The sequence below is a fragment of the Lycium barbarum genome, chromosome 4, assembly GCF_019175385.1.
Source record: "Lycium barbarum isolate Lr01 chromosome 4, ASM1917538v2, whole genome shotgun sequence".
In the NCBI taxonomy this organism is placed as follows: domain Eukaryota; kingdom Viridiplantae; phylum Streptophyta; class Magnoliopsida; order Solanales; family Solanaceae; genus Lycium; species Lycium barbarum.
Genome location: NC_083340.1, coordinates 16,793,989 through 16,819,228, shown reverse-complemented (window position 1 = coordinate 16,819,228; position 25,240 = coordinate 16,793,989). Strand labels below are relative to the sequence as shown.

General features: G+C 33.7%; 4 protein-coding genes across 7 annotated transcripts; 2 read left to right on the top strand and 2 right to left on the bottom strand.

The window, feature by feature from the left end:
* The first annotated feature begins 48 nt into the window (after window positions 1-48).
* On the top strand, window positions 49-5,610 carry LOC132635410 (cyclin-dependent kinase F-4-like). Of its 3 annotated transcripts, none has more exons than XM_060351788.1 (16): window positions 49-282; window positions 1,485-2,252; window positions 2,331-2,409; window positions 2,500-2,568; window positions 2,647-2,736; window positions 2,818-2,956; window positions 3,377-3,479; window positions 3,564-3,616; window positions 3,692-3,867; window positions 3,962-4,027; window positions 4,173-4,241; window positions 4,334-4,397; window positions 4,482-4,595; window positions 4,800-4,831; window positions 4,955-5,036; window positions 5,151-5,610. In XM_060351788.1, exons 2-16 carry the CDS (start codon window positions 2,245-2,247, stop codon window positions 5,357-5,359), a joined length of 1,353 nt encoding a protein of 450 aa, XP_060207771.1. In that variant the 5' UTR covers window positions 49-282; window positions 1,485-2,244; the 3' UTR covers window positions 5,360-5,610. The 3 variants fall into 3 exon arrangements, with proteins under 3 accessions (XP_060207771.1, XP_060207770.1, XP_060207768.1); XM_060351787.1 differs by having other exon boundaries at window positions 55-282; window positions 4,955-5,045; XM_060351785.1 differs by lacking the exons at window positions 49-282; window positions 1,485-2,252; window positions 2,331-2,409; window positions 2,500-2,568 and having other exon boundaries at window positions 2,628-2,736; window positions 4,334-4,393; window positions 4,481-4,595; window positions 4,955-5,045.
* Window positions 5,611-6,021: 411 nt separating this feature from the next.
* Window positions 6,022-7,433, bottom strand: LOC132638238 (uncharacterized serine-rich protein C215.13-like). The gene has a single exon (XM_060355190.1). It carries the CDS (start codon window positions 7,368-7,370, stop codon window positions 6,279-6,281), a length of 1,092 nt encoding a protein of 363 aa, XP_060211173.1. The 5' UTR covers window positions 7,371-7,433; the 3' UTR covers window positions 6,022-6,278.
* Window positions 7,434-11,868: 4,435 nt separating this feature from the next.
* On the top strand, window positions 11,869-13,706 carry LOC132635409 (probable E3 ubiquitin-protein ligase RHC1A). The gene is made up of 2 exons (XM_060351784.1): window positions 11,869-12,029; window positions 12,576-13,706. The coding sequence occupies exon 2, from the start codon at window positions 12,639-12,641 to the stop codon at window positions 13,521-13,523; it is 885 nt and encodes a 294-aa protein (XP_060207767.1). The 5' UTR covers window positions 11,869-12,029; window positions 12,576-12,638; the 3' UTR covers window positions 13,524-13,706.
* A 571-nt stretch (window positions 13,707-14,277) lies between these two features.
* Window positions 14,278-24,477, bottom strand: LOC132635407 (protein BREVIS RADIX-like). Of its 2 annotated transcripts, XM_060351783.1 has the most exons (6): window positions 24,222-24,477; window positions 22,381-22,542; window positions 16,988-17,379; window positions 16,343-16,472; window positions 14,952-15,256; window positions 14,278-14,747 (listed from the first exon to the last, which is right to left on the bottom strand). In XM_060351783.1, exons 2-6 carry the CDS (start codon window positions 22,492-22,494, stop codon window positions 14,669-14,671), a joined length of 1,020 nt encoding a protein of 339 aa, XP_060207766.1. In that variant the 5' UTR covers window positions 22,495-22,542; window positions 24,222-24,477; the 3' UTR covers window positions 14,278-14,668. The 2 variants fall into 2 exon arrangements, with proteins under 2 accessions (XP_060207766.1, XP_060207765.1); XM_060351782.1 differs by lacking the exons at window positions 22,381-22,542; window positions 24,222-24,477 and adding an exon at window positions 17,464-17,664.
* Window positions 24,478-25,240: the final 763 nt, after the last annotated feature.

The following is a 25,240-nucleotide window of genomic DNA, read 5'->3' as shown; positions in this document are numbered from 1 at the left end:
AATTAAATAAAGAAAGGTGAATATATAAGATTTTATTTTTTTGCTTTTCCTCACAAATAAAGCCAAGATTTCACATCATTATTCTTATTATATTATATTATCATAATACCTTCATCATTATAGCACCCAATAGAGATATATACATATAGGGGTTGGCTGCTGTGGAAAAGTCAGAAAAATAATATATACTACTTTTTCATAGGGTTTGGTATATGAGTTATTAAATTTTCTTTTTCCTCTCTTCTGTGGGCTTTTCTTGGTTATATGCCGTTTCAATTCCAGGTAAAAATATTTTTCCTTTTTCTTTATTTTTGTGTGATTCTCATATCTTGGTGTGGATTTTCTTGATATGTTTGTTGGGTAATTGAGTTTCTGATTAGATCTGGTAAAACAAAAAAATTGTTTTTTTTTTACACTATTTATGCTTTAGATATGAATATTTAGGCTGTAAAGTTTGATTCTTTATTGATAAAAATTGTTTTTTACACTATTTATGTTTAGATATGAATATTTAGGCTGTAAAGTTTGATTCTTTGTTGCTTTGGGTTTGAATCTAAGTCTAAAGTTTGATTCTTTGTTGCTTTGGGTTTGAATCTAAGTCTAAAGTTTGATTCTTTATTGCTTTGGTTTTGAATCTTGTCATGTCGAGTGTTTGTTGTGTGTATGCTGTTTGGGAATCTTGTTGTTTATTGGAATTAGTGCTATGACTATTGGTAATAAGGTTTTTGTTATTCATTGTAATTTTGTTGTGGGAGGTAAGAGATTGGTTTAGGCTATATAATTGGATATTTGTGTGGCTATTTTATGGGAATCATGGTGGTGACTAGGCCTTAGGATGAAGTTAAGTGTTGGCTTTTTGAGCATATAACTGTACCTTGTTGAAGTTAATGATTCTATTGAGGCTTGGAAATAATTATTACTATGTTTTGGTTTAGGCTTGATGAAGTTCTTTGAGTTTCGCAGTTGATTAAATGAGTAATATAGTAATTGTAAGTAATGGTGTACCTTTTTATTGATAGTATTGTTCCGCTATGTAATGAAAGGATTAAATGTGCGTTTAGTGATTGTTTGTTGATATTAATCAGCTTTGAGCTACGAATGTGACATAGGTTTGTTGTTAATTCGCAATGTAACTATTTAGTGCTTGTTCCTACTTTTTGATTGCTAGATGGAGGAAGGGTTATTATTTATTACATGCTACTTTCCTAATGATAACTTGAAGTCTTGAACAACCATGAACTAGCTGGTCTTCATGCCATTAATCCTGTTTGTGCTTATCTAGGCAAGGATGTTGATTGGGATCCTTAATTAGTGTGATTGCATGTTAAACATAATTGCATTGCATTACTTGTCAAAATGTTGCTCTGGCATTGTCTTTCTCAAGCTTTGATTATTCTTAGTTGGCTTCTCTGGGTGTTCTCCTTTTATTTAGTATTGTGCCTTGACATACTGCTGACCTATTTTACCTGGTTATGATTTCTCAGGGTCCAGTAGACTTCAATTCCAACAGAATAGTATTGTTTAGGACATGGAGAAAGTCTGCCTTTTCTCAGATCACTTTGAGTATCAAGCTTTGTCCTTTCAGGAAGTCCTCCATTGGCGGTTCCTCATCCGTGGAGATTTCACATAGTGAACAGCTCCTCTTGAATGATCAGTACAGGAGACCATATGCGATTTCCACATAAGCTAGGTGTTGGATGTTAAGTGCAATTCCGCTAGTAAGCAGCACACCTTCTTATGATGATGTTTTTATACATCATTGGGAATTAGTTAGCTTTTTACATGCTTGCTTCATGTTTGGTAGTTTCTAAAGACCTCTTCTTCACGATTAAGTTGATTGAAGATTTGGTATCAGACTAAAGTGTATTAGAGGCAAGGAGCTAATGTGTTTTGAGAAAGAAGGTTTGAGTCTCGGTTAGCTTTGAAGTGGTGTCAAGATGCACTGCAGCACTTGCCTTTGCTTGCTTTCTCTCCAGTGTTACAGTTTTGGATTTTCTTATGCCGTATATCTTACAAATAAGGCTGTGAAGCCCATCCGTCCTGTCATTGCCAGTTCTGCCCTCATCAGTTTTGCAGAAGGAAACTAAGGGGGATTTTTCTGAATCAGCCAGGCCATAGTTCCTTTTAGTAATTTTTTTTAAATTTTCCAGTCATCCTGAGACAGAAGAACTACACTTTGTTTATGTGCGTGTCGTCCCTCTACTCCAGTAAATAAGAGTCCTACGTGCTATTGAAGCTGCTAGAATGGAAAGGTGCTGGTCTCATTTTCCTTACTGTTTTTTTTTCCCCTTTTTCTGTATGCTTATCTCTAATCCTTCTTAATGGTGCAGGTACCAGATAATTAAGGAAGTTGGTAATGGTACGTTTGGAAATGTTTGGCGTGCTCTTAATAAACAGACTGGTGAAGTGGTAAGTGTAGATGTGTAAGGAACAATTAATAACTTACTGATGTTGCTCTATTTTGGAATTCTTTTAATTCTATTCATTTATCTAACACAGGTTGCGATTAAAAAGATGAAGAAGAACTATTATTCGTGGGAAGAATGCATAAACTTGAGAGAGGTCAAGGTTAGTTGATTTCCATCCTTTTGGCCATATTTTCTTTCTTCTCTGCTGAAAATTTAATAACCGTGTATTCTTTTGCAGTCTCTGAGAAAAATGAACCATCCGAATATTGTGAAGCTTAAGGAAGTGGTTAGGGAGAATGACATTTTGTACTTCGTGTTTGAATACTTGGTATGTCATGGTTTTTCTCTGTAATGTATAGTTGCGACTGGTCAATTAATTGAATGTCTAAATTTGTATGAGCTTTTGTAGGAGTGCAATTTATACCAGCTTATGAAGGACAGACCAACGCTTTTCTCAGAATCCGAAGTAAGAAATTGGTGCTTCCAAGTATTTCAGGGTCTTGCTTACATGCATCGACAAGGATATTTTCATCGTGACCTAAAGCCAGGTGTTTTGACCTTTCCTCATTTGTCTGTAAATGCTGTGGATTATGACCTTTCTTTTATATGTTATTTTTATTGTTTTGCTCTTTCCTTCTAACTGTTTAAGCTCAAATTCTTTATTTAGTCCAGTTCTTACTTGCCGTTGTCATTTAGTTATCTTTTTGAAATGTCTAATGCTTTTTGAGTTGGGAGCACTGAGCTTGGCAAAATGAAAGATGCATTGAGGATTTATTAGATTTACTACAAGGCACCAAGGAAAACTAGAAGGGCTAATACGTTTTATTTGTGTTTGTTGTGTAAATATGCATGCTGTCACGAAAATCTGCATGTTATTGCAGTTGAATGTCTTTTATGTTTATGGAGTTTATGACATCATTCCATTGTGATCTGACCCATTTTAACATATGGTACTGATGGTCGTGCAGAGAACTTGTTGGTTTCGAAAGATATAATTAAAATAGCTGATTTTGGTCTTGCTCGGGAGATCAACTCTCAGCCTCCATATACGGATTATGTATCAACACGTTGGTTAGTATGCCTGCTTTTCTATATGTTATTGGTCTAAAACGTTTCGCTTACTTTTCTCCTGATATCTATTATGTGGCACTGCAGGTATCGTGCTCCAGAAATTCTTCTCCAGTCACCAATCTATGGTCCTGCTGTCGGTAAGTAAAAGATACACAGTATCTGTTTCAGCTTTTTCTTTCTGGATGTATGTTGATTATCTTTCAATACTGCAGATATGTGGGCAATGGGTGCTATGATGGCTGAGTTGTTTAGTCTTCGTCCTCTGTTTCCGGGTTCAAGCGAAGCTGATGAGATCTACAAAATATGCAGTGTTATAGGGACCCCAACCAAGAGGGATTGGACTCAGGGACTTCAACTTGCTAGTGATATTAACTACCAATTTCCACAGGTAACATGACAAAGATAGTAAGTTATTAACTAGCGAAGTGATTTCTTTTGACTTTTGAATGTGGGTTGACACCTTCTCTGGTTTTATTTGACAGATTGCTGGTGTAGATCTCGCCTCGCTAGTTCCATCTGCCAGTGAAAATGCTATTAGCCTAATCAAGGTAAGAAAGGCTTAAAAGCATTCATATCATTTTTCTTAATTGTTCACAGCATTATCATATATGCAACATTTCTGGATATACTCGCAAGGGAATGGAATATCTGATAGGTTGGCGTTTCATCCTTTTTTTGTGTTACCTGCTGCAGTCACTTTGCTCATGGGATCCTTGTAAGAGGCCGACGGCGATTGATGCTCTTCAGCATCCTTTCTTCCAGGTGGCAAACTCCTTCCCCTTTTTAACCTAATGTACATGTGTCTTTGTTTTGTGCCTCTATTAAATTAGATAATCTCATTTGTGATGTGGCAGAGTTGCTTTTATGTACCTCCATCACTACGTGCAAAAGCTGCTGTTGCCAAGACTCCTCCTCCTGGTTTGTACTTTCTTCTACATTTACTTGAAAGAAGCTTGGGTTTTATGTTTTTATGATGAACTTGAAAGTTTTTTTTTTTGGTAGCTTGCATAAGCGCTGCATTGGAGCAGAAGTACAAGTGGTCGTCTGGCTTGTTGCACAACCCCAAACCTAGTGGCAACTTCTCTAATGTCAAGTCACAGGTGCCCTTTAACGCAGGTAATGTCTAAGAATTTGAAGGATTTTACTGTCAGCCAGTTAAATCAGAGGGCTAGCGTTATTTGCACAAACGTTTTAATATTTTTCTTTCCTGAATTTAACTGTGAAAGAACCAACCATTTTTTCAGCTATAGACACAAATGTCCATACCTTGTTTATTCTGATACTTATACAATTCTTTTCACACTGGTACTCATGTAACAGGTGTACAAAGGAAGCTGGATATGAATTATCAGGTATGTTTTCTTTCGAGAGAACCTTATATCTTATTGTTTTCCCCTCTGATAGACAAGACAAATGTCGTGGCCAGACGTAGTGGTATTCTACCTGAATCTAATTTTTACGCAACAATTGTTCAGGATACAATGAGGAACGATAAATCCCTGGAAGGCTCTGTAGCCCAACAACCAAAATATCGACCTCCTGGAAGAAACGTTCCAAGTGATCCAAGTGATTATTGAACTTATTTTTTCCACAAGTTCTCTTGGAACAAATTTCTCTGGTATACTTGTATTGTTGTGCCCCTAAAGCTAGTTTTTTTTCTGGGAATTGCAGTGGTTGGTTCTGGAGTGAAGAGTTTTGCTGTTTCTGATGCAACTGAGAAGCTGGCGAACATGAGCATTTCCTCTGGTAGAGGACCTATAAAGCAGCCAGTAGTTAAGCCAATGAAGGCAGGATGGTGGCATGGGCAGCAGGACTTGTTCCATGGACGGTCTAAAGAGTTTCTTCCGGGAAGGGGCTTTTCGAGGAAAGTTGCTGGATGAAGAAATGTCATAGCATAGCCGAGAGTGTCGTACTTCGTTCTCTAGTGTTTTATTCGCATTAGTAGTCTTTATGTGCACGGCATTTGATGTTACTTTGGTGAGCCATCGTGCTGGCAAGTTTTTGTTTGTTTTGGGTGATACTGTCGCGTCTACGTTCAAAATGTTTTGAATAAATGTTTTTTGTTTTGTTTTGGTGAAGACATTGTCACATCAACGTTCAAGTTGTTGAATAAAAGTTTTTGGTTAACTAATATGCTGTTATAGGATGGGACTCACTCATATAGTGTTATTGATTTCAATTTGTTCATTATATGAAGTTGCCCTGGTAAAGCAGAGATTTTATTAGTAAGACCGTCCCCTTAATGCTTGTCATATTTAAGTGTTTTCCTATGGGCACTAGGCAGCTTCTAATTCGGTTTTGGAATTTTTTAAATGAAGTTTCATTTGGAAATTGAACTAAGCACTTGCTTGAATCAAGCTTGACTTACCATCAATATTCCATGCTTAAGGGATTCAAGACGAACGTGCACAACTATTTGTTACAAAATATACCTTTAACATTAAAGAGGTAGTTTTATATTTTTAATATTATTCTGTTTTCAAAACGCATATACTAGTAAAAAGGGATAAGATGAGACAAGAGGCAGTATTATTTAGTAACAAAATACAAGGTATTGATTAATCTTAGGGACCTCACCTTTTTCTTCTTTATAAGCTTAAAAATAAACTAAAGATCAAACCAGAATACTGGAAGTAAAAAGAATGATACTCTATATAAGTGAAGCAAACATCAAAAAAGCTCTGTTTTAATAACTTACAAAATTAATCATTAAGCTAAAGCTCGAGACAATAATAAAAGGAATGAAAGAATAAACCATCTAATGAAACAAACACAACAAAACTATTTGAACACCATAAATCATACACCAGCAGCAACTTGTTGATTCCTCCTTGGAACTCGAAAGCAAAATCTTGAATTGTTTTCGTCCCAACGAATGGCAATCACATCATCTTGTTTTAAATTCCTTATTTTCACAAACTCAGCCGTCCATGCTTTGATGAGTTGAAAACTATTAGTCAACCATTTCTTGAGAGTCAAAGTATGTTCTGTTTCTGTATCCAAATCCAATACAGTAACATCAATCCCATCTTGGGAAATCATAGCTTGTTGTTCCTTATCCAAGAAAGGTAAAATGTAAGTATTCACTTCTTGTCTTGGTAATAAAAGCCTTGAAGCTCCATTAACATCGCTCTTTGTCAGCTTCTTAGTTATCCAATACTCTTCCACCAGCACCGATGGTGGTGGTGGTTGTGAAATTAAACGTTGCCGTTTGGGGTTATTCGTCGATTCTTTTCTTACCCTAATATTAGATTCTTGGAACAGCGACCTTTTTGTAGCACAATTACCCGATGATGAAGCCAATGCTGCAGTAGAATCTTGACTACCAATGGAGCAATGAAGAGTTGTTATAGTCGAAGAGGTGTCGGATGTGTACGGTAGAGAAAGACAGAGATCAGTGGACGGCAGCGATGCTGTTGATGACGAAGGAGGATTATTGTTTGCAATTGGTTTAAAAGCAGCTAAGTTTTCAGAAACTTGTCCTGATTCTGAAAGTGAAATTAAAAACGACCTTTTGGGAGCACAATTACCCAATGCATTGTTTGATGAAGCCAATGCTGCAGAAGAATCTTGACTAATTATAGTTGAAGAGGTGTCGGGTGTACCTGGAGGAGAAAGACTTAGGACAGTGGAAGCTTCTTGAAACAGAGAAAAAGTAGGCTCTGAAGGGTTTTCAAAAGCTTCTGGAAACAGAGAAAGTGTGGGTTCTGAAGGATTTTCAGAAACTTCGTCGTCATCTAGAATGGGGTACATTATAGAGAAATCATCAGTACTACCAGAAGGATGCGACATTACTATTGGTGATGACTGAGCAGGAAGAAAATAGCTAATTGGGTTGGCATCTAGAACACAATCTTGTGAAGACTGGAAACTGAGACAACATTGGAACATTGTGGGGAAATCGATGATGATTCACATTATCACCGTCTTCCATGACGTAAGTCAAATTAAGCAAATATAAGATATTTTGGAATGAAGAATAGAGTCCCTAATGATCCTTTTATAGATAAACTTCTCCCATATTGACTTAGATTCGGATTGATGCGTTGAGGTTTCTTGTGTTTTTTCCGTGACATGATCAATATAGGATTAACACTTCATTCTGAACTAGAACTGGAAAGGGAAGGAAAATTCAAAAAAATAAAAATTCCTCGTACATTCCTTAATAATAATCTCTTTTTCTATTAGTACTTCAGTTATAACAATCATGTAATCAAATTACATAAAACGGGATAACATCAAGCAATTAACCCTTCCAAATTAATAATACATTAATTAATTTTAGCTTAATACATTGACAATCCCTTAGACTTGTGAGTAAATTATATTTAGACATTCGGATCATAGCTTATTCTAATTGAGTATCTGAAAACATGATAAATTGTTCTTATTAAATGCTTTCGGTTTAAATTTTGATTTTTTTTTTCCGCGTGTATTCTCAACTCCCTATTATGTAGATAATATATAAATTAACCATTTAGAAATATATCACCTCCTTTACTTTAAACATTAGTATTAATTAGGGGTGTTCAATGTTCATTTTGAGACGATTTTTGGTTAATATCAAAAGCAAAAAAATTTAGCAATTTTTTATTATTAAAACTAAAATCAATTATGATACACAGTTGGTTATTTTGGGCTTGGTTCGATTTTTCGACTTTTAAAAAACCAAACGGTGTTTTCCTCTTTCATTTGCTTTCCTACTATTAGGAAATAATTTTTCATCTTTTCCGACTTATAATGTGTTATTACCACAATTGCTTGGATTATGGAGACAATGTCTTAAGATCTATAAGTTTTAATCAACTGAATAAAATTTGTGATTAAAAAAAAAAACACAAAACTAGGCAAAACTAATAGTTATTTCTTTGCATAAATGAAAACGACATCTGTTATGTCAATGACATGCACCAAAGGGATATTAAATGAATGGAATTGGGATATGGGTGAAATATAATGAAATAGAGCCACTTTGAGGTTTTGGATTTATTGGTTTCACAGATTTCTTTTATTAAATGGCCTACGGTGTAAAGTTCATTAATGAAATTTTGATAAAAATATATACAAAGTATTTAAAATTATAGTAAGAATTAATATATTGTATATATATGATTGTAAAAATTGTCTAAACGATTCGTTGGCTTGGTTCAATTTTTCTTTCAATTTGTTTTTAATAAAATCAAACCAAATCAAATATTATCGGTTCTTAAAAATTTTAAACCAAATAAAAACAAGTATTAGTTTGATTTGGTTTTCGGTTTGGATCGATATTAACCAAACCGTGAACACCCCTAGCCTTAATAAGCCGTAAAACCTCAAGTTTATTGCAATTGAGGTGGATATGTATAATTAAAGGAGATGACATATTTTATGTAATTAACTTAATTACTTAAGATGCTCGAGAATATAGGCAAAAGTTTTCTGAAAATTTAAACTGAAAATGTCTAGTACAAAAACCTTTATCATATGTTCAGATGCTCAATTCGAATAACTCATGATTTGAGTGTCTTAATAAAATTTACTGGCTAATAATTAATCCCTCCAAATTTAAAACTTTTATATTTAGAGTTTGTTTTATCTGCTTTTTTAAAGATAAACTAGGATAAGTTCATGCTGAACAATTTAGAAAAATCCTCTTATTGTACAAATTGAATAAATTAGTGATTAATTTCTAGGGTTAATTACACTGAACATTCGTGTAATATGATTCAATTTCTAGGGTTAATTACCTTAAAAATTGAAGTATATTTGTAACTAAGCATATTAAATTAATAAGTAAACTAAAATTATAAATAAGTTCTTTTTCATGTATTTATTTTTATGAAATTTATTAAAGAAGATTAACATTTTTGTCGAATATCTTTTGATGCATTTGATTATAATAGAGAATAATTTTTTTTGAAACACGTATCATTCAAAACTCGTAAATAAGAAATAAACACAAGTTACTTAATAAGACAAACCAACTACTAGCAATAACTTTCCTACCCTTTAAACATAGAAGTTATTTGTATTTTTATTAATTATTTATATACAAGTTTATCATTTTAATTTTAGTTTGTTTATTTATCCTACTTCAAAAATAATCTTAAGATTACATAAGAAGAACTATTTATTTAAACTTTAATAATTCTATTTTATATACTTAGTTAGTTAGTTATGGATATACTTCACAGGGGTTTAAGTGTAGAATTTCCATAATATAGGGAAGGGGGTGTCTTTGTTGCTAGTGGAAGGTGTAAGTATGCACAAGCTAGCTCGGACATCACTATTATAGAAAAAAATCAATTGAAATAATAACTGCTCATATTAATCAGCTCGGCTATATATTATCATTATAGAAAATAAAATAAAATAAATCAAAAAGTATCTCTTTGCTAACAACTGAATAGAAGTTTTAAATTTCGAGGAGTTAATTGTTTGGATGTTTGTTATTAATAAAAGATTAATTAGTGCATCAACGAAAGTAGTTGGCAGACTTTTTGGTAGAAACATATGGAAATATTGATTATTGTAACCATAAAGAAAACCCTTGTTTAAGTTAATTTAACAATACCATTCATTTTAAAATGAAATATGTGACATCTATTCAAGTGAGAACTTCGGAAAATGAATACAATATAAAATGAAGAGTAACTAAATCAATGTAATATGTATGTTTGTTTTGCGGCTAATTTCAAGCGTGGTATTGATTTTTCTCTGTTATATTAGTAAAGTCACAATATTATATGTTAGTATTAATAAAATGACAAAATCATTTTTTGTAACATTAAAATTACTCATCTATCTATTAATTTCTAGAAAATACAACTAATCGAAAAGCAAATTTCAGAAACAGGAAATTATAAGTCGGATGTATTTTTTATCTATAAATTTTTTAGACGAGTATTTTCTTTATTTGGTCCACTGATTGACCTAGTGCAACTCGCTCAAACCTCACGACTCACGAGCCCCCCTAAAAGATATCGGTTTTAAATGGACTCTAAAAATCTTATCTCAATTGAATTACGGATTTGGTTGAGCTAGCCCAGCAGACCAAGTCATGACTCATGGGGAATTTAGTGACTCAGTTAGTTGACTAACTCAACTTTCAACTGGTTGGCGAGGGTTCAAATCCCCACATTTTAACACCCCCCCCCCCCCCCTTTTCTCCATGTTTTCCCTTCTTCTACCCCCAATTTTGGAAAGAAAAGAATATCACGGTTCTAAATTTGGTCATTTGAACTTTTGCCTCTATTTTGTGCTGATATTTTCAGACAATATCACACAAGTTATTCTCGCGCTTTTAAAAAACTTATCCCCAGTGTTTTAAAAGGTAGTTTCGGGACTCACCTCAGGGCTAGCTCCCGGACGGGGCACAGGCAAAACGCCTCGGGGCTTATGTGTGGGGCTTAATTTTGTGAGGCTTGTCCGACTGTATGCCCTAAACACGCCCAACGCTCGGGGCTAGCCTAAGAGTTCTTACACAAATTATGTGTCAAATTCCCCAGTTGACATTATTGACCCTCATAATTCTTTATTAAATGAATGATGCTTAATGGTATGCTTCATCTATAGAAATAAGACGATTGAGAATAATTCAAATAACGAACCGTAGTGTTGGATATTTACTATTTGGGAACACTGCGAGGGTGAACATCAGTTAACATTTTTAAATATTTAGCCAAATTTTACATCTTCACTTGCCATTAGTCTTCATGTTCTTGTCATGTGTCTCAAAATTATCATAGTTTATTATTTTGCTATTTGAAAGTAATTTTATTTTCATTCATGAACGAGTGATGTTTTAATTATAATTTGATAAAGCTTATTGATTATTTTCTTTTTGGGAGGTAAATTGCATAGTATATATGATAGTAGTATGCTTTAGAAATTGTGATTCTTTTATTGTTTGAAAGTTAAGGGGTTAAAAATAGTTTGTATCTCATAATAACTTTTAAATTATTGCAATTATTTATACTTGTAAAATCATGTTAGAAGTTTTGCTTTCTATGAGTTTCTTTAATCGTGTTATTAATTTCTTAAAACTATTTATATATATTTTATAATTTTTGTGTTATTATACTATTTTACTATATTATAAATTAAAATTTTAAAGATTCATGGGTTTACGTCCCGTACCTCGAGACTTATGCCTTGTCTCGTACTAAGTAAAACGCTCCGCCTCATGCCTTCGCTTTTTAAAATATTGCATAAGCATAAGTTCGATTTTAAAGAGCAAATGAGCGGTCGCAATTTCTTTGCTATAAAATAATAGGAGTGGGTAAATGCAACCACGTGCAGATTCGGATTCCATCATACGCTGACGGAAAGTGCCACTATCGATAACACCCACAACTGAACTGTACTACTGTATAGTATTAAATTGAGTGTAAACTATAGTAATAAAAAAATGAATCATAATTATTGCACTCACTCTTTTGTGCTCACTCACTCACGGAAAGTCTCTTTTTTTTCCCCCTTTTTTTTGTCCCTATCTATGTACTAGCATTGTGCATAGTTTCCTCAATCTGGGTCATTTCTTATGTAAACTCACCATTTTTATCAAAGGTAATCACTTTAACCTTTTCTTCATTCTATTGCCTTTTCTTTTATCTACTAGATTTGCTGTATTTGAGTTTAATTTCTACTAGTTCATTTAATTGGATTTTGAGCAGATGGTGTTATTATTGCAATTGAGTAAATATATATATTCTTCATATGGGTATCAGATGGTTAATTAGATGGATAACACTGGTTTGTGAAATTGGATTAACAAATGGGTATCAGATAATTGAAGAATTTGGAACTGGATAATTGCTATATATATATATATGGATGTAATTAGTAGTATGATTTTATCTTCTTTTATGTGTCTGATCTGATCTGCCTTTAAAAGCTAAAGATTATAGTTTTGTTGTTTTCCTCGTCAAGTTTCTTACTGTAACTTTTGATTTTGGATTTATGATGATCTTTCATTTGATACTCATATTGGTTACTTTTATGGTTCTAATTGAATAGTAAAAGAATTGGGGTGGTGATATTTACTATTAGTTGTTCAAAAGTGCCTCTTGTAGGAGCTTAATGAGCTACAAGTTTTTACTTTTTTTGTGTCAGAATAATAGTTTGGAAGAGACATTTTGTGGATAAAGTTGGGTAGAAGAGCTAGGAAGAGTAAGCATGTCAAGCGACAGTTGCAGCCACTGGTGTCATAGTTGTAGGCAACCCGTGAATCTCGGAAGAGAAAATGCTGTTTGCCCCAATTGCCTTGGTGGATTTGTTCAAGATCTTGAAGACATAATGAGTAGTAGTGCAGACAATCAGAGCCAGAGGCCGAGATTTATGGAATCGGTAGCAAACTTTTTAAGAAGACAAATATCAGCTACAAGTAATAGTACTTCTGAGAGAGGGAGATCTGATGAACAACGAGGAAATTTGTGGAATCCGTTGCTGATTTTCAGTGGTGATACGCCTGTTGAGATGCCTGGGGAGGATGGAGCTTTGGAGTTCCTTAATGAAGCTCTTGGCTTCCGACAAGAAAATGGTGGTGATTATTTTGTTGGTCCAGGAGTGGAGGAATTTTTTGAAGAAATTATCAATAGAAGAAATCTTGAGCGTGGTGCTCCTCCTCCTCCTGCCTCAAGATGTTCAATTGATTCCCTGCCAACAGTCAAGATATCGAAAAAGGATGTTAAATCGGATTCCCACTGCCCTGTTTGTAAAGAGAAATTTTCACTGGGGACTCAGGCAAAAAAATTGCCTTGCAAGCATTTATATCACTCCGATTGTATCTCCCCATGGCTACAACAGAAGAGTTCATGTCCTGTTTGTAGAAAGGAGCTGATACCCGAAACATCTGGCAATGACCATTCTTCTCGGAGTGAAAGCAGAAGCAGCAGTAGGGAGAACAGTTCTCAGAATCGAGAAAGACGGAGACGATGGTGGAACTTTGGTTCATCTCATTCAAGACGTTCCCGTAGTTCTACTCCAGCTGCAGAAACCAGCTCACAGACCAGCCATCAATACAGTAATTACTCCGAGTACTCTAACTGGCCCTTTGAATAACAAGGTTTTTCTAAATGGTACCTGTTTTCATTTTCAAATTCTTTGTGATCATAATGTTCTACCTCTGGTGGACCTAGACGGTTTCTCATGGTAGAGAAAAATGCCTTATGTGTTTACTTGTTTTGAATGTACACTTGAAGTTTTTCATGTGTTTCTGATGAATAAATTATATCTGGTTCTCAACGTGTTACTAGTACATTAATGGGTTTCCTTAACGTTTACTTTCCATTTACATTGTTACTATACCTTTCTCAGATGTAGTGGTGGATTGGAGGAAAAACCTTTAGTCTGGGGAATGGAAAAGATTCTGTTATTATTGCAGGCCAAAGCTTGCTTGCTTGCTTAAGTTGCAGCTGCATCAGGTCTTGGTAGTTTATTTTTTCATCGATAAGACTGGGAATTTCAACTTTATGGTGGGTTTTTGCCCTTATTGCGTAAACGTTTGATAAGTATACCAAGTCCTCTTCACTAATGAAGTAGATCTATTGTTTGGCTCTCTCTCCAAACATAAAGAATTCTCTCTAATATGCTAAGTTTAAACCTCGATGATCCTTTTGTTAGCAATTTAACATGATAAATCCCTAAAGGAAAAAGTTGGGATGTTTAAATCAGTGTTTTAAAAGGCAGGGGTGTGAGGCAGGCCGTTTTACTTAATACAAGGCGATCTATAAGACTTGAGACATGGGGCTTGAACACCCATTCTGTCCTTGAAATTCATTGCACAAAGTAGAACAATGGACCACAAAATTATCAATTGAGAGTCAATAAATGCCAGTGAGCTATATATATTGACAACGTAGTGAGTAAACCAATGTTTTGCATCATCTAGCATTTGGTTCAATTAAATTTTCTAGAAAGATTAGTTACAAGGAAAACAACTTGAAACCTTTAAAGAAAAGGATATTCATGAGAGAATTTGCAAGATCATGTATAACTAGAGATCAAGAAATGCCATGAAAAATGCTAAATTGGTCAACGTGAGTTTGTTCTGCAGACTGGAGCCATTCCATCAGAACTACTATGAAAGTACTTCAAATACAAGTATCTTGTAATGATCTCTATTTCAGCTTCACCAAACTCAACAGGCAAAATTGTTCCTTTTCCATGGAATAATTCTTCTGTTCTGTGGATAGAAAGTTGTTGATTTAAAGGTATTGAGTTTGTATTCTCTCTCTGTTCTGTTCCCACCACTGTTTCGCATGCACCTCCCCGAATTTCTCTCGACTGTGTGAATGAAGAAAAAGTTATAAGAAAATGTCCCAAATGAATACAAATGCTAACAAATTTCAGCAAAATAGTAATCGTGTCTTGAATTCACAGATGAGAAGTTAGAAGCACTAAGTCAAAAAATTCTATACCATTTTTTCTGAAGTTTCATCTTGCATTTGTTGAATAATCAAAGTAACAATAGTTGAGGTTTTAAAATACCTGAATCTAACACGCCGTAGCTCTCTAGTGCCATCAACTAGTTGTCTGATGGTTATATACACTCCAGGCTCGTCTTGTTCTACCCATTCCGACTCCATTTCACTGGCATTACTAACAGAAAGTGAAGCTTCATCTCTAGAGTCGGTGGTTGTCCTTGACGCGTCCATGTATGACATGTCACCCTTTGGGAAACCAGTTGATCCAGATGGTTTATGGTAATTGCTTGGATTCCAGTCCTTATTTGTTGCAGGAGTCATCATAGGGCTCTCTATCGCGGATCCAAGCCTCGAATAATTAGAATCTCTCTGCAGAAAAATATCTTAGGCACATCAATATCTCTGTCCAATCTCGAAATGTAATAAAGAATGGTGTATATGTCCAGAAAACAGTGAATATTAGGGGTGTGTTTGGTATGAAGGAAATTGCGTCTTGGAAAATAAGTGGATTTCTTACTTATTTTCTAGTGTTTGGTAAGCAAGCAAAAAAATATTATCCCAAAAAACATTTATATGTAAGCTAGCAAAATACTATAGGGGTGGAATGGGGTGGGGAGTGGGGGTTCAGGGGTGGGTGGGGAGGAGATAACAAACTTGGAATGTCACTTATAAAACTTGTTTTCCCTACTTCCACAAGGGAAGTCATTTTACTCATATTTAAGGAACTTGTTCTCCTAGAGAATGAAAAAATTGGAAAACTTCATACCAAACACACCCTAGATCTTTATTGAACATTCCAAATATGACTAGCCAGTAGACAGCAGTGGAAGTATTTCTCTTCTGATATGTTCTTAATCTCGTGTAAGTTCATTAATTCAAGATGTGTTTTTACTAACCTCGTTGAAGCTATAAAAGGAACATAATGATCGATCAATATAAAATCTCTCCAAGGTTGATGCTATTAGATATCAATCTCTTCAAGCTATTAAAAATGACCCCTTTTCTTCAGGTTATCCATCTTTGGGAATAGAACTTGAAGAGTTCAGTCTTTTTAATCAAATAATATTAATGCTGTTGTTGATTTTTAGGCCACAAAAGTATGACTCTTGCCTGTAAAAAACATCTGATTACTTGAGCTGGCTATTTACTTTGAGCAAGGTCCAAGTAGCTAATGAAGATCTAATGGAAAGTGGGCAGTCAATACACATAAAGAAGTTGCCCCCAGCTAGGGAATCCTGGCCCTACTATTCCACATAGGGATAAAAAGTACCTTACACTGGAAGTCAAATGGATAACTTTTGCGATATAATTAGCATACTGGTAAAGTTTTAACAGGACATTTATATAACAAGAGTTAATTTTCATGGATGTTAATGAGTGATCTAGATCAAAGCAGAAAGGAAATGGAGGTCGAGGCAGTAGTACATAGACAAAATCAAGTGAAAAGTGACTTACTCCATCCTCAGACCTTCCAGGTGTGTTAAGAGCTTGTTTATTGAATCTCTGAACGTTATAAAGCTCCATAATTCGGTCATAATTCTCACCCCACCATCTTTGAGCTTGCCATTTGTTGAACATGTCCCGACTGAAAAAGAATCAACGAAACTAATGTCAGTAAAATCAACTGTTGTTTCGATAAGGACATGAATAATACTCATCTTTTAACTAAGGACATGAGTGATACTGATAATTCTTGGACAATTTGACAGCTTAGAGGGCCAGTTAGAAAGCTACAAAACATGGATGCATTCAATTGGTCATTCATTTAATGAGAAGGGTACATTCAGTAAGATACTAATGTTTTTCATAAGCCACAGTAAGATATTTGAGAGCAACAATACTAAACAAGTGAGATGGTTGAGCGGACAAGAGTGGAACAAAGAAAAGGGAAACTCAATTTGACTTCAATTTACGAATGAAAGGGACTGGACATTAGCCTAGGACAAGCATAATTAATAGATAATGGATAATAATTCCAAAGAACCTTTCTTTACAGAAAGGCAGTTTCCTAACTTAAATTCAAAGACAAGAAGTTGGCACAATCATAATTTCCATAATATAGTTTCTAGATAGAAATGAAAGGGAATTTTTGATAGATACCTAAATCGGATTCGTTTAAGATCATTTCCGCCATTAGGGAGAGAAACAAAAGTGATCTGAACACCAGGCTCAACCTGTGCTGTCCACTCTTTTTGCCCATCATCTTCCACCACAACATCACTACCAGACTGAGAAATAGATTCTACACCACCACCAGCACCACTAAATCCTCTAGCAAATCTTGGATCAGGCCTAGGAGTCGTTAAATTTCCAGCACTTGTAAAATCCCAAGCTGGAGTAGAACTTGAACTTGCTGGTTGATAAGCATATGGAACTCCTTCTGATATTGAATCAAAATCAGGATATGGTCTATGCCCTTTCCTGTAAGTACTTGTTGGTGTGCTAGACTTGCATTTATAAGCACAAGAGACCTTTAAAGCAATATCCTTGATCTGCAAATGTTTAAAAATTATAAGTTCAAAACAGCTAAGTACAACATCAAAAAGATAGATTTTTGATTATAAGATGAATTGTACTATTAGTATAATTTGAACAATGAATGTTGGTTTAAGTGTTATCAAATGCAAAAACCGAAAAAATGCTCTACGGTCAGTTGGGGACTTTAAAGGCAAATGAAGCGTGAGCTTTAACGAAGAAAGGCACAAAAAGAGAAAAAATACACATATACATATATTTATTCCAAGACTAATAATTATAAGCATGAATAAAATTAATATGGTCAAAGAAATTGGAAAAAAAAACCGACAAAGTGAATTATCATTGGTTTAGAGTTGCCTATGATTACACTAAGGCCCCGTTTGGACATGGTTTAAAACCATGTTGGATATGCAATTTGAATATTTTAAGTTGTATTTTCTCTTATAGACATAAAAACCCCACAATTGTGAAAACTATTAAAACATTTTCAATTCTTATACAATCTTACCAAATGAGCAAATCATAGTTCATAACAAAATTAGTACACTACTAGAAGACCTTTCTTAAAAATACAACATTAATTAATCAAACTTTAGTTCAATAAAAATGAAAATTTAACATGAATAGTAATGTAACTACTCGTTAATATAATCCTCCCACACAAATTAAAGGTTGGTACACATAAATAAAGGTTGGTGGAAGTTAATGAGATTGATAAATGATTGATGAGGGTAATTGTTAAAAATATCTACCAACTTATGGGTCTTTTTTTACAAAATATAAACTTATAGGTTAAATTTTATATTTAAAAAAGTTGAAATCATGATTTCAAACCCCAAATCATGCCTTTGTGGATGATTTAAGGTTTGAAACTATGAGTGAAAACGCATGTCCAAACGCTAGTTTGGGGTCTTGGTTTCAAACCAGGGTTTGATAACACATGGACAAACGCCTACTAATTGGCAAGAAAAAAAGTATGCATTGGAGCTTGATGATGACATTGAAGGACATTGAAGCGTTCACTGAGCGAGGCAAAACGCTCAAAATGTTTTTTGCCTCGCTTGGGCTTAAGCACGCTTCGTGCCTTTGACAACGCTTCTGCCGATTTCAGACAACATGAAATGATTGTACCTACTACTGCTGCAAGATCAGGCATTTGACTTGTACTATCAAACAAAGAACAGTCAAAGAAGATAGTCCAAAAGCAAAAGATTTTATAATATGTTCAAAAGCAAATATTACTGTTTGAAAGTCACTTAATTTCAGAAGTTTTAACTTTCTGGGGTACAGATCAATTTAACAGCTGAACATGTGAAGGGTTGAGTAATTTGGAGGCTGGACTACTGTAAATGGACAGGATATCAATGACTGGTCATGTCAAAGATAACTCAGACAAGTCTTTGCCAGGCAATTGGTATTGTCTTTTCTAAGATTCTGCTGGTTTACATGTTAGACTGTTCTTTTTATTGGGTTTGCAAATTCTAAGTAGAGTTTTCTAAGTAGAGTTGACCAAAACAAATTCACACAATGAAAAAGATCACTTCATCAACTTCCTCATGTTTGTTCAAGGGAAATTTACCTTGCAGATGTTCACCGGTATATCCAAGAAACACATCCACCATTAAACACAATTCACCATACGCTTAGAGTCAGTGAATGTAAAGTAAGTGTGATCTTATTATTTGTATACATACTAATTTCGTTGTATTATGTATATGTAGTTCGAGCCTAAAGCAATGAGTTCAGAACTCACAGAATCAGCCATATATTTGTCTTTGCTTATGCATCTTTCAAGGGCATATGTGAACTTTATAATACAATTCTTATCAATTATGTCACTCGGACTCTTCAAAAAATCAATCAGATGTGTGTCAACTGTCGAATCCTCCAAAAGCTAAGCATTTTTCAAAAGATTCGACACGGGTGCAACAACATTTTCGATGGATAACATGACTTATCAGATAGTGTTTGTAGGGACAAATTGGTATAGGCCCTCTTGTATACTGCGGATACTATTTTTTTCTAAGCTTCTTACCCCTTTAATAGTCAATTGTTCAGCCTAACATGGGGATGGAAATGAATGAGCAAGATAGAAAAGTACTTATAATTGCAAGATGATGAAAGTACAAAATATAAGGACCACTAAATATGGAAGTAAACTAAGAACCCGCGACATAAATAGCACAAAAAAAAAAGTTGAACCAAACTAGTACAAAAAAAAAAAAAAAAAAACATAAGTAGTATTCACGCATGAAATTCGTGCGTGAAAGGACCAAACTGCAAAAACACAGTTTTGGCCTTTCACGCACGAATTTTGTGCGTGAAAGGGGTCACCAAAAAAAAAAAAGAGAACATTAGTAGTCACGCACTAATTTTGTGCGTTAATGTTGGAGCTTTTTTTTTTTTTTTTTTTTTGCAATCACGTTTTTTTTAATACTTTGGGCAAAGATTAGTCATGTTTTAAAATCCCAAAATATCAATATTTTATATAAAACTTAATATTTTTTTTTGCGTACAATAATGTCGGCTCATTACATGAAGTCCACCTAAACGTTTGGATCGTCGTTTTAGGGGTTCTAAAGTGCCCCAAAGCAAGTTTTGAAACTTGTAATATTTATAGGGTTTTGATTTAAGTGTTTTATTATATTTGAATGTACAAATTTAAATATTTGATTTAATAATAATTCATCCAATACGAGAGGTCTATACTAATTAAAAAATAATTCATTCCATTTAATTACAATCCAATTGACCTCTCGTATTGGATGAATTATTATTAAATCAAATATTTAAATTTGTACATTCAAATATAATAAAACACTTAAATCAAAACCCTATAAATATTACAAGTTTCAAAACTTGCTTTAGGGCACTTTAGAATCCCTAAAACGACGATCCAAACGTTTAGTTGGACTTCATGTAATGAGCCGACATTATTGTACGCAAAAAAAAATATATTAAGTTTTATATAAAATATTGATATTTTGGGATTTTAAAACATGACTAATCTTTGCCCAAAACATGAAAAAAAACGTGATTGGAAAGGTAACGCAAAAAAAAAAAAAAAAAAAAAAAAAAAAAGCTCCAACATTAACGCACAAAATTAGTGCGTGACTACTAATATTCTTTTTTTTTTTTTGGTGACCCCTTTCACGCACAAAATTCGTGCGTGAAAGGCCAAAACTGTGTTTTTGCAGTTTGGTCCTTTCATGCACGAATTTCGTGCGTGAATACTACTTATGTTTTTTTTTTTTTATACTAGTTTGATTTAATTTTTTTTCTTTTGCGCTATTTAAGTCGCGGGTTCGTAAACTAAAGTAAGGAACACTATGGGACCAAGAACTTAAGACACATGATCCAAGAAATAACGTGAACATGACCCAATCTACATGCTAAACATAAAGGGTGGGGGTCAAATAATTTAAAGCCATTAGGGAACAATAGTGCCCACAAATAAAAGCCTATTTATTAAATCTTTGGACTCACTTTGGTTTTTATAGTCACATTATATGGTCCTCACTCCTTCCCGCGTGACCAACAAAATGTTCATTTCATGTTACTGTTCGAACTCAATGTCCAAATATAGCCCAACTCCAGTTGAGAAATGTGGGCCCAAAAGAATTAAATGTGGGCCCTCACTAAAGATATAGTAGTGACTATAGCGACAGGCCTCGTACTAAGAGTTGCCCTACTTTGGAGAAAAAGAAGAAAAAAAATGGAAAACAAACATAAAAAATAGAAAACAAACATTTTTTTGCGCGGATTACACTTCTTCTGGGGTGGTCTTTAATTTTACCCTCAAATTAGTGGTTTTTAATTTTTGCCTTTCGTCTAAAACTTTGAAATTTTAGGTTCAAATTTCAGCTCAGTAAAAATAAATAAATAAAATTTTGCAAGGCAGAAGCTTGGATTCGCAAGACAGAATTATGCCTTCAGTTTGAAACTCTGCCCGAATCATGAAGGCAGAGTTTTGCATTGCGAATCCAAACTCTGTCTTGTAATTTTTTTTAATTTTTGACTGAGCGGGAATTCGAACCCGAAACCAAAGACTTGTAACGAAGGGCAAAAATTAAATATCACCAATTTAATGGTCAAAAATTAAAGACCACCCCGAAATAAGGGCATTCCCGGGAACAAACCAGAAAATACTACTCGTTCAATCTCTAAACCCTTCTGCCTTTTTTTACATCATTTTATTTTTGTTCAATTTCTATAGTTTTTAGGAATTTATAGCCACAAGAATGCTGGAGCTAAAAAAAGCTTCTTGACACACCAGGTCCGTGAAACTCAATAGGATAAGTGCTATTATTAAATCAGAAAACACAAATAATGAAATTAAAGACATGTAACACCTTCAAAAATATACTATAAATAAACCTATCAAAAATTACACAAATGAGAGTCGCAAAGGATTTGGCCAAGATATGTTAAGTAGGTGTTTGGACCTGCGATTTGAAATCATGGTTTCATGTTGTTTTTTTTTTTGATGACATGGGAACCCGCAGTTGCTACCCTTCGGGTGCGCACAAGGTAAACCCAGCACCATGGTTTCATGTCATGAGATAAAATCTCAAATCATCCAAAAAGACATGATTTGAGATTTCAAACCATGTCGAAGCGGCTCCTAAGAGTCGAATAATGCCCTCACCAAAGGGCGGTCTTCATGAATAACCAAATATGACTCGAAATATGGGTCAAATTTGTGTTTTATTCTTATATCTCTTCACTCTATTAATTTGTCAAATTATTTAAATTTTAAATATCAAACAAATTATTTAAATTTTAAATATCAAACAGTTTTCACTTTTATGTTGAGTAGCGCGTACGAACATATCCTTGGAAAGGGAATAATAGCTAAAACTGATTGCTAATACCCGTAAGCTGATGAACAATAGCAAAAATCGGCCTATTTTTATCAAATATTTTTTTTACTTTATCATATTACTTAAATTAATATCATAAAATTTGAGTCTTTTTTCTATGTAATGAAAATGGTAAAAAAGTTGAAATAGGACCTGTGCAGTGAGGCTTTTAATGGATTCTTTAGTATTGGGAGTAGCACGGCCACGAGGTCCTTCTTCACCTCCATCATCTTCTATCTTTTGCTTACACGTGATACACGTCAACATCCTTCTCCTGCACTCTCTTCTACTCTATCTTTCTTCTCTTTTTACTCCCTACAAAATAAAACATAAACTTTAATAAATAGATGAGTAAAGAAATGCACAAAACAAATAACAACCCTTACTTGTAAACAATACACCCACCGGTTTTATTTGTGTGCAAGAATTTAATAAAGTAAGAACGAATCATAAACTTAAATAGATATATAATGTAACAAAATGTATTTTGAATCTTGTACTAAACATGTTGTGTGAGATGTCAGATTTAAAAAGTTATTAGAATATACATATTGTTATTTTTCTTGGAAGATAATGTAAAACATTGACAATTTTTAATGAGACAAACAAAAAAAAAAAAAAAGGAAAAGATCATGATAGCTCTCTAGGTTAACTTTTTTTCAAATGATTTCAAGCTGGCTTTCCTTTAAAAGAGGAGGAGTTATAGGTAATAAATTAATACACACACAAAGTAGGTAAACACTTTGATAAAATCTAAAGTAAACAAACAAACAAACAAAAACCTCATAGTACTGTGAAAGAAAAAAAATCTACACCTTAATTTGAACGAAAGAACAAATGTTAAAATAAAATTCAAATTTGATATGTGAAGTTAATGGAAAAATAAATACCTGAATGTTCTTTCTTAGCCAAAGACAAAAAGAAAAGAAGTTAAAGGGGCAACGAAAGAAAAAGAGAGACAGAGAACTCTGAGGATCAGAACAAGTACTGAAAGAAAAAGGAAAAAAAAGAGAGTGTATTTATATTAAAGAAGAAGAAGACTAAAAAGAACAGTCAATAATTGAATGACCAAAAAGAAATCTCATTCTGTGATTGCTTTAATGTGCAGACAAATAAAGAAACTTCATAATGAAAACAGAAAAAAAGGAAAGAAATTAAAACAAAGCCTCATTTAAGATCGTCTTCTTTATTTGTCATTTTATCAATGACCACAGCCGAATTTTCTGACAGATTATTCATCATCATTAATCTTTATTAATCAATTATCACCTCCCTTTTTCATCTTCATTATTATTATTATGAGTAAAAAGAGAAAGAAAAAAAAAGGTGTAGAGAGTGGCAGTGGTAGCATGAGTAGCACAGCAGAGTATCGTATAGAATGAATGATAAATCGCTGTAGAATTTAATACACATTGTCGAGTTTTGAAAGCGGCCACTGATTGTACATACAGACAAACCCCATTTAACCAAAAAACACTCTTGATAGTGACCCACCCAAAAAAATGTGCAAGTTATACAATGAGCTAGTTGGTAGAAAATAATCATATTCACAAGTCAAATATGTGGAAAAAAAAATAGATATTGTATTATTTTATATAAATATGTATATTTAAAATATATTATACATTACTCCCTCCGTTCATTTTTAATTGTCCTGACTTAATTATTATTAAGTCATCTAATGATTAAAATCAATCGAACATACTTTAAAAGTTGTGTAGTCACTAACAATTTCTTGAAGTTTCCAACCCAATAATTAATAATATAGGGAAAATAGGTATGAAATTGTTAAGTATGTCTTGATTTTTTAAACTGAACAAGTAAAAATGAACATCTACTTTTAGTATACTTGAACAAGTAAAATTGGATGGACGAAATAATATATATATATATATATATATATATATATATATATATATATATATATATATATATATATTTGTCTGTCTATCATTTTGATGGCGGATATACTTCAATTTCAACAGAAATCATACCTCAAAATGGATAACAAAAATAGCAGCAACTGAGTTAAACCCGTCTCCAAATACTCAAAATGGCTTCCACAAGACCCTTCGTTTTTGCTATTTTTGAATACCCTTTTGCAAATCTTGAAGATATATATAATCAAATCACCATAAATACAGCTGCATTAAAGAAACAGAAATATTCGCCGGTGGCAACAATGGGATGAAGTTTCAGATATTTACAAAAATGAAGCAAGAAGTTACAAAGAAGATGGAGAATATATGTAATGGGAAGAGAACAAATAATATAGAGTGCAGACAAAGTAAGAGAAACAACATTGGAAAAAAATGCAAAGGTATTTATAGAAGGATGTGACGCCGTCAAATTTTGTCGTTGTTATATAACGGAAACCGTGCGTTTGTTTATTGGATATAAGGTGGGTACGGTGCATTATTGGGTTGTACGCTGTGGTCAAGGAATTGGACTTTGATGAGGGTTTTGTCATTTAGACAAAGGGGTTAAATGTGGTCTTGACTGGGGTGGACATGATGGGTCCATATGTCGAGGTTGTACACGTGACGTTATTTGCTTTGATTAGGAGCATTAAGGAGTGGATCAACCTCAAAATTTTAATAAATACTGCTCCCCTCGTTTCAATTTATGTGAACTTATTTGACTTGATACGAAATTTAACAAAGAAGAGAAGACTTTTAAATTTGTTGTGTTAAATGAATCGCGTACATTTTGTGTGTTATAAATCATTGTATAAAGATAAATTGTTTCTAAATATAGAAAGAGATCATTCTTTATAACACAGATTAATAAAAAAATAAGTTCACGTAAATTGAAACAGTATTTTGATTGGGAGAATTAGTAAATATTAATTGGTTGCTGAATCAAGCAAATGATTCTGTTGGATCAAAGAACAATCAAATCATTGTCTCTTTTAATGTTTGTCATAAAAAATTATCGTGGTGGTTCTTTGGCAGTCCCAATTAACGTCAAAATTTAAATGATATACTTTGATTACATGCTTGATTCCGACTTA

Coding starts and splice junctions, on each gene's coding strand:
- LOC132635410 (XM_060351787.1), top strand. Junction 4,398..4,481: donor TGCCAAGACTCCTCCTCCTG/GTTTGTACTTTC, acceptor TTTTTTTGGTAG/CTTGCATAAGCGCTGCATTG. Junction 4,596..4,799: donor ACAGGTGCCCTTTAACGCAG/GTAATGTCTAAG, acceptor CTCATGTAACAG/GTGTACAAAGGAAGCTGGAT.
- LOC132635409 (XM_060351784.1), top strand. CDS start 12,639: ATGTCAAGCGACAGTTGCAGCCACTGGTGTCATAGTTGTAGGCAACCC.
- LOC132638238 (XM_060355190.1), bottom strand. CDS start 7,370: ATGTTCCAATGTTGTCTCAGTTTCCAGTCTTCACAAGATTGTGTTCTA.
- LOC132635407 (XM_060351782.1), bottom strand. CDS start 17,649: ATGCTTATAATTATTAGTCTTGGAATAAATATATGTATATGTGTATTT. Junction 17,380..17,463: donor TTGTTCAAATTATACTAATA/GTACAATTCATC, acceptor AAACATTTGCAG/ATCAAGGATATTGCTTTAAA. Junction 14,748..14,951: donor CTACGGCGTGTTAGATTCAG/GTATTTTAAAAC, acceptor TCATTCACACAG/TCGAGAGAAATTCGGGGAGG.